We start from the raw sequence: 8,592 nt of genomic DNA, 5'->3' as shown, positions 1-8,592 counted from the left end.
GGCTTGGGGTGTGTGTGTGTGTGTGTGTGTGTGTGTACAGTTTTTACTTTCCCTCTTACGTTTTGTGAAGCACCACCTAATTTTTGTTTGTTGGCTGTTACATTTGTTTTTCTGTGTATAGCCAAGGCTAGAATTATTTCCCCCCAATACTGTTTGTGGTTGCTCAGCCGGATCAGAAGGGAACTCTGCATATGCCCAGAGTGCTATTCTTCCTCTCTCTTTTTTACCACAAGATCGCATGCTGTAGGGCTGAGCCCTGTCTCAAATGGATCCTGCCCCAAAGATTGAGGAAAGAAGCCACCAGATGCTTACTCATCGGTTTATTTGTTAGTAAACAAGCTCATTTGCTTAGCACAAATAAATAAGAACAGCCAGCCAGTGACACCGCCTGCTGTTTGCATCCAATGGAAAGGCTTTCTTGGGTATAAAAGAGTAGGTCTCACAGGGCGTGTCTACTTCCTTTGCGCTGCTGGTACGGCAGATTTCTCCTCCCTGGCAATGGGGATGGTGCGCTCTGGGACTTCCATGGCTTTTCTTGGTCCATTCACTGTCAGGACACCATCTGAAGAGAGGGAGGAGGTGATGGAGAGGGGATCCACATCAGCTGGGATCCTGTACTTCCTGTTGAACTCCCTGGCAATGAAGCCGTGTTCATCCTTTTCAAAAGAGAAGGGGGTGAGGGGAAGAGCAACATAACCATATATGTCTGGTTGCAAATGGTTTACTATAGAAAGCTCTGGTTGCAAATGGTTTACTATAGAAAGATCAGTCCCCTGGGGTACCCCAGTTTAGGGGTACCAGGGCCAGGAAAGACCATTGCCAGAGACCTGGGAAAGCTGCTGCCAATCAGAGTGGCCAGTACTAAATGAGCTGGGCCAATGATCCTTTGCTGTGGTCCAACTTTGACCTTCTCAGATTTAAAACCAAATGAATAAATGAATGAGGGACCATTTCTATTTCCTCTGCCCAAGGCTGTCTCTCTGAGACTCTTCTTTGTGGCAGGTAACATGGCACTGTTAACGTCTCCTTCCTTGATGGGCAACCTTGTTTAGAATGGGTCAATTTCTCCCTCCTTCCACCCTGCCTCCCATCGCCCTGCCAGCTGCGCTCATGCCAAGACCAGACCAACCTGGCGCTCCTCATGTTTTCCTTGAACTTCAATCACGTCTCCCAAAACTTTGACTTTTAGCTCCTCAGGTGAGAAATGCTTCACATCGAGGTTTACAGAGAACTTGTCCTTATCCAGTCGCATCTGCTAACAAAAGAGTTTAGTTAGGGCAGTTATAATATTTAATGTTTACTAATTGTTAGGTGCTGCATGTGGAGCAGATAATTAGACACAAGGCCTTGCCTATAGCCTTATGATCAGTTGTAGATCGTTTGCTATTCCTTATCCTCAGAGTGCAAGACTGTTCTGTATGCTACTTTCATGGTAGCGTGTGGGTTAAGGTCAGGCAACATTTCTTCATGTTGAGGGCTTCAGTCCTCCAGAGGACTGGTACTGGCAGTGAGCCACACCCCATTTCTTCCCTCTTTTATCTCTACCCTTCAAACTCACCCACCCACATAGAAACAGGAAGAGAGTTGGATGTTGAGTGAAATCTTTTTTACATAAGCCTTCCTCAGATGGCAATTGTGCTTAGGAAAAAAAAGTTCCCACTGATGTAAATGAGGTTTAAGGTCTAATTTCAGGGGGGTAGGTGGGGCTGCTGCCCATCTCCACAGCTGACTGGGAGTGGGGCAGTGAGATAGAGGTTTTGCATGTTGATAATAATAATAATAATAATAATAATAATAATAATAATAATAATAATAATAAAATATTTATACTCAGCCCATCTGGCTGGGTTTCCCCAGCCACTCTGGGTGGCTCCCAGTAGAATATTAAAAACACAATAAATACATACATAAATATGAGTGTTTCTTCCCCCTTATAACACTGATTGGCAGTAAACTCAGGACAGACAAAAGAAAGGACTTCCCCACACATTGCATAATTAACTTATGAAATTCACCCCCATGGGATGGGATGATGGCCAGTATATTTGCTTGCTTTACAAAGGGATTAGCCAAAACCAGGGGTCAGCAACCTTTTTCAGCCATGGGCCGGTCCACCGTCCCTCAGACCATGTGGTGGGCCGGACTATAATTTTTTGATGGGGGGGGGAATGAATTCCTATGCCCCACAAATAACCCAGAGGTGCATTTTAATAAAAGAACACATTCTACTCAAGTAAAAACACCAGGCAGGCCCCACAAATAACCCAGAGATGCATTTTAAACAAAAGGACACATTCTACACGCTGATTCCCGGACCGTCCGCGGGCCACATTTAGAAGGCGATTGGGCCGCATCCGGTCCATGGGCCTTAGGTTGCCTACCCCTGGACAAGACCATGGGGGAGGAGAGTTCATGTCAACAGTGGGAGACCAGTGTTCAACTCCTCACTGGGCTGATCACTGCGTCTCAGCCTTACCTACAGTGCAGGATGGTTTTGAGGACCGGAGGGAGGCAGCTTGAGCTTTTCAGAGTGAAATATACTCGGAGTCGAGAGTGAATTTCATGCTCTTTATTCAGCTCATAGTCATCAAAACCATCTGCTTATATACATTACTCTTTTCCCAAAACCATCTGCTTATATACATTATTTACACAATGGGCCTTGCGTGATTGGCTACTTCAGGGCTACACCTGTGGGCCAATCAGGTTGTGGATTGACTTCTGCCTGCAGCCTGATTGGCTGCTCCTACAGGCCAATCAGGTTGCAGATTCACTTCTGCCAGCCGCCTGATTGGCTGCTCCTGCAGGCCAATCAGGTTGCGGATTCACTTTTCCACCTGGAGTTGGATTGGGTAGCTCCTGCGGACCAATCAGACTGCTGATTCTGAATCCTATTGTTCTAGGATTCAGCTTAGTACATAACACAGAGCAAAGGTGTGATATAAATATAATAAAAATACTAGTCATGGGGGCTATATAGAACCTCTTCAGTATATCACTGAATGCCAGTTGCTTAGGTATCACCAATGAGGGATGCTTATCGCCTTCAGGCCCTGCTTGTGGGCCTTGCAGAGGCATCTGATTGACCGCTGTGAGAAACAGGTTGCCGGGCTTAGATGGTCCTATCCAACCAGGCTCTTGTGTTATTAATACAGAAAAAAACTATGGCTTTGATGTGATGGATTCTCAATGCCATAATGCTAGAAATGAGCTGTGCTGGCATGGAAACTCTACAATACAAATCAGGCAGAAGGGGATCAGTGTAGCTACCAGAACTGTCCCACACGGCGTCTCCTTTTCCCTTGCAACTTGCTACCACTGGAAAGTCCCCCCACCTGGCACCCAATTCTCTTCCTCTGTTTTTAGATCCAGGTTCTTTGAAAACAGATCTGTTCGACTTACCACAATTTACCCTTCTCGGCTTTTATTCTCCCTCACCTACTTCCCCATTGTGTCTTGTCCTTTAGGTTGTAAGAGCCTGTGTTGTTGGTTTTTAACTTTTGCGCAGCATCTAGCAATTTTAGGGTGTAATAATAATGTGAAAACACATATTGCATGGTACACTTGCGTCCTAATGATAGAATATAATGAAAGAAATTCCATGCGTGGAATGATTAACAACTGCAGTAAGACAATAACAATGCTAACTGTCAGCCTTAAAATACAGGGTGGCTAATCCAACAGTGCCTAAACCTCAAAGTCACACAGAGTTGGGAAGGACCTTGGAGGTCATCTGGTTCAACCCAGTGCTTGGTGCAGGATCTGCCACTCAGCTGTAGCTACAGGATCTCTTGACAGGTGGACGTCCAGCTTCTGCTTAAGTGGAGGGTGCCCACCACCTCCCAAGGCTGTTTGTTCCACTTTTGATCACTTCTTACCCCTTAGGAAGTTTCTTCTAACATTCCCCATTACAATTTCTAGTCCTTCACAGACATCTCGCCCTTGTTGACTGCCATATTCATGGTGGGAGTGGGTGGGAGTGCATTCTCTGCAGCAGCCTCCCAGGCTCCAGAACTTTGCTCCCTTTTTTGACTCTGTGTTGCACAATTCCATCAGGAACTTCTCTTGTGTGAGTCCCATGGAAATGGATACTCTTACACAGCTTTGATTATGGCCTAGCCTACGCAGAAGAACTCCCTTTTGTCTTTCCGCCTACCCCCCCCCCCCGCAAGCAATCCTTAACTCTGATGTTTCTGTTTCCAGAGTTTATCGTTCAAATGAAGTCTACTTTTAGATCTAAATCTGGCTGTTTTCTGTGGGCTTTCCTGTGTGAATAACCTTCACAGATGACTCATTCCAGTTTCAAAGGTATTCTTAGCGTCACTGGATAAAACAACAGGTTTCGTGTCGGGGTGCGTTAAGGGGCAGATATCGGTTTTCTTCGCCTTCATTCTCGGCGAGTCTTTATGTTTCCTTTGTCAAGGATTTTTACGTCACCCGTTTTAATGCTAAGGTCTCTTGATTTGTATTTTAAGCTCCTAGTAAAAATGCAGTTAAGTAAATTAACCGATGGAGGGCACGAACTGCAAAGGTGACAGGTGTCCCTCCACCTGGTTGAAGGACTGCATGGGAGCTGAGGGAAGTTTAGCAAGAGAAAATATTTTTACCTCTGAGAGTCGGCTCTCAAGCCAGCTGGGGTTCCTTAGGATGGAGGGTCTCAAAAAGAAAGAGCTGAAAGCTGAGGAACTGGGGAGCAATTCAGATTCCACAAGGTGCTCCCCAAAAGTCTGGTTGAAGATGCGGCTGGGCAACAAGCTTGACAGCAGGGGTCTGCGGAAGAAGGGGTGGTGAACGGTGATATCCATCTGAGTTGGTCCCGGAGGAGGCAGTGGGCAGCAGTGCACTCCAGCAAGCCAAGAGCCAGGGCTTTATATGCTCCCTGGTGCCAGGCCGTGCCCAGGCTGAATCCTCTGGAACGGTGATGTCAGGCATTTCATTATCCCTGTTCTCCCATCTGCACCATTCAGCGCTGGCTGGCAGATTAGCTGGAGATTTGTACACTCCACTCAGCACCCACATTGCCAAGGAAAAAGAACACAGCTAAATTCTAGCAGGTCAGCATGAAACCTCCCCGCGCCCCCTCCCTTCTTATTATATATTTTTTTATATAAAAAAAGCCCAGTCAGGCCGATCTGGCATTCTCCCCTACTTCAGATGCCAGCGCCACTCACACAGTTACTATCTTTGTCTCACACAGAGAGAAACAAGGCACTGTTGTATCTCTGTCGCTTGGAATCTTCCGATTTCCACTGCAGCCTGGCTGTGTCCTTCCTCTCCACTCTCTGGCTGTGTTGAAACAGAATGGTTTCTCAATGAGACGTCTTGGTCTCATTGAGTTGCCCAAGAAAGTCGATTTGCGGCAGAATCTGCACAGACAAAAAGGAAGTACCATTCCACTCTGTGCGGCCAGTGCTTAGAAAACTCACTGCCACAAGATGTGGCAGTGTCAGCAACTACCTTGGGTGGTTTCCTTTATTTTTAAGGGTGAGATAGATCCATGGAAGAGATGCCCACTGCTAATAGCCAGGATATCTGAACACAGCACCCACGTGCCTCTGGTTACCAGATGGTGGAGGCAAACAGGACATACCTACTGCCTTAATGCCCTGCTTGTCATCTTCCAAAGGTCTTCAGGTGGCTGCTATTAGAAACATCATACTAGTGCAGAGGGAGCTGCCAAGGATTTTTCCTCTTTCATAGAACCATAGTGCTGGAAGGTGCCTTAGAGGTCATCTAGAACATAAGAATAGCCGCTGGATCAGGCCAAAGGTTCATCTAGTCCAGCATCCTGTTCTCACAGTGGCCAACCAATCTAGCTTAACCCAGTGCTCAGTGCAGCATCAGCAACGGCAAGATCCATGACAGATGAATTAAATACTTTCACTGAGAGAAATCCCAGAGTTGAACCATTGGGGAGTTTCTTTAATACATAGCCAAAATCTGCTCTCCATTTACTTTCCAGTCATCTGTTTTAGTCCTGTCCTTTGGAGTGACACAGAAAAAGTCTTTCTTTCTTTCTTTCTTTCTTTCTTTCTTTCTTTCTTTCTTTCTTTCTTTCTTTCTTTCTTTCTTTCTTTCTTTCTTTCTTTCTTTCTTTCATCATTTGACCTTATTGATCCAGAAGCCTTTGCTTGCTTGAATTCCATTTCTGTTCACGTGCTCAAGAGGTATATTGAATGAAGGTACTTTGTTATCCGTTTGGCCTCCTTGCCATGTTTGGATCTGAACTTTTGAGTGTTTGTTTACTTCCTCATATCTTTCCCTTCGAGCCAAACACTTCCCATCCCCTTTCTCTCCGATTCAGCTGCTAAGAATAAGAGCTGACTAATGTAGCCTACTGGGTTAAATTTAAAACTGGGAGTGTTAAGTCTGATTGCTCAGGCTCCTGAAAGAAGATGCAAGGCTGCAGCCAGCCATTACACCACCTCCAGCTGAGCATGACATGAATGCTGCCTGACCTGTTTCCACTCTCTCTGTTCCTCTTTCTTCGCCCCCATCCCTCCAAGGGTGTGACCCGAGCTGTGCGTTGGTGGTACCCGTAGCTGGGAGTTGCCTTTTGCCAGATCTGTAGTTGTGATTGCACCTGAGGTGGGGCACCCCTCCGATAGAGCTGGCTAAGCTGAGCTCTGATTGCTAAATTTACAGAAGCACTGGACATGTGTTTCCATATGCTGGCAATCATTCCCATGCCCTCCTTGAGAGCTTCTCAGAGGCATCTGGCTGGCAGCTGTTGGGAATTGTCTTTACCACGATGGCAGCTCGTTTTGTTAGCCCCAAAATGGAAAATGAGCAAGGTCCCAGCCAAAGAAGAATGGCAACTTAAACTGATGGAATATGTGCCGCTTGTGGATCTAACTTATAGAATAAGAGAAGAACATTCATTTAAGGAAGATTGGAAAATGTTTATTGAATATATGGGGGGAAATTGTGTACACTTGAAAACATTGGCAGCATTAAGATAAATTCAACAGTGTAAATAAGTTTTGATGGAAGTAATAATGGAATACTGAATGGTTTGGTTTATATAAAATATTTAGGGATTTATGCTATGTAGAATAAACCATGGAAAAAGAAGAAGGGTTGTTTAAATGAATATTCTTAATTGTGAAACAGAAAATTTAGTAACACGCATGCACGCGCGCACACACACACACACATATGGGAATTGTCTTTCTCTAAACTGGAGTGAACTTTTAGAGGTGAACTTTCCTCAAACCAAGAAGCAGTCAGTTTAACTGCAGCCAAAACTAAGATGGGAGCTAGTTTAAAATAAAAACACTAGGGATGGATGAATCAGTCAATTTCTGTCTCTATTTCTCAAACTTCAATCCAGTTCACTAAATTTCCACATTAGTTTCCAGGGTTTTTTTTTTAAGTCCTTGCAAAAAATCATCAGCATTTTAGTGTGCATTTCCCTTAATCCATTTTGACAAGCAATTTCACCTCATACAATGCACTTTTGTATCATATTTGCACTGATGTTTGCATTCCTAGGAATCATTTTCCACTGGAGAGCAGCACGACAATTGCAGGAAAGCGAATTTCACAGGAGAGGAAAATTGATGAGAGAGGCTGGTATGCTTTTATACTTTCCATTTAAAAGGGCACGGGTTCTCCCTTGAGCCATCTTGTGACAGCCAGGACCAGATGCTACTGAAGTAGGATGGAGCTGTAAGGTGGGGGGGTGGTGGTGGGTGGGGGCAACATTTTGCCTGGCTGTAGCCAGCTACGCTGAGATGGCTTCCTTCTCCAGTTTCGTCCCATGTAAATAACGAGGGAGACAAGATGTCTGTGCACCTGCTGCCCCAAAGGGTCTTCAATAAGTCTCTGGTTTCACATCACATCACAAATGAATAAGGGATGGTGACTGCGATGGTGATGCTTCTTGCACTCTGTCAATCATTTCTATTGAGGAAATATTGCAGTCCTCTGCCTGCTTTCCTGCTGGGCCTAATGGAGGGCATTTGGTTGTGGGGAAAGTCCTTAACACCTTTGTGTCTTGTCTTTCCTCCTTGGCAGGACATTTTACAAGGGACGGCACAGTTTGTTACTCACAGTACCCCAGGGAGGTAGATTAGCATTTGAGAGACTGGCCCAAGGTCACACTGTATGTTTCACAAAGCTAAGTGTGATAGGGATCTGCCCGCACTGGGAATCTTAGTGCTGGACCGATTCAGCACAGGTTGAGGCAGATTGAAGTAGCTGCCTCAGGGGGCCAATGCTGGGGTGGGGGCAGAAAGGGGCAGCCTCTCCAGATGTTCCTCTTGGGGCCTCTGGCTGTACGCTTCTGTTGGGGGGACACATCTTGGAGTGCCACACATCTTGTCCTGCCCCTTCCAAGCCTCATAACTAGCCTGCTTCCTTCATGTACAGACAGCTCAGAACTCTATCCTGTTGCCAGTAACAAAGTAAGAGTCAGCTCTCAGTCCAGTTGGTTTATCTACAGTGCAGTGCAGGGGGTTAGGGTTAGTGGTTAGGGTGCTGGACTAGGGTTCAAATCCCCACTCAGCCATTAAGGTCACTGGATGGGCGACCTTGGGCTAGTCATCACCTCTCGGCCTGAACTACCCCGCAGGGTTGTTGTGAGGTTGT

At 45.8% G+C, this 8,592-nt stretch overlaps 1 protein-coding gene across 4 annotated transcripts; it reads right to left on the bottom strand.

Moving 5' to 3' along the window:
• Positions 1 to 305: 305 nt before the first annotated feature.
• Positions 306 to 5,514, bottom strand: CRYAB (crystallin alpha B). Of its 4 annotated transcripts, none has more exons than XM_088657855.1 (4): positions 5,172 to 5,514; positions 4,608 to 4,770; positions 1,130 to 1,255; positions 306 to 656 (listed from the first exon to the last, which is right to left on the bottom strand). In XM_088657855.1, exons 1-4 carry the CDS (start codon positions 5,390 to 5,392, stop codon positions 453 to 455), a joined length of 714 nt encoding a protein of 237 aa, XP_088513981.1. In that variant the 5' UTR covers positions 5,393 to 5,514; the 3' UTR covers positions 306 to 452. The 4 variants fall into 4 exon arrangements, with proteins under 4 accessions (XP_088513981.1, XP_088513982.1, XP_034996083.1 ...); XM_088657856.1 differs by having other exon boundaries at positions 1,130 to 1,252; positions 5,174 to 5,303; XM_035140192.3 differs by lacking the exon at positions 5,172 to 5,514 and having other exon boundaries at positions 1,130 to 1,252; positions 4,608 to 5,104.
• Between the last annotated feature and the right edge of the window lie 3,078 nt (positions 5,515 to 8,592).

Source organism: Zootoca vivipara, chromosome 14 (assembly GCF_965207765.1).
Source record: "Zootoca vivipara chromosome 14, rZooViv2.hap1.1, whole genome shotgun sequence".
Classification (NCBI taxonomy): domain Eukaryota; kingdom Metazoa; phylum Chordata; class Lepidosauria; order Squamata; family Lacertidae; genus Zootoca; species Zootoca vivipara.
Note: the sequence above shows the minus strand (reverse complement) of the source record. Positions and strands in the feature narration are given on the sequence as shown.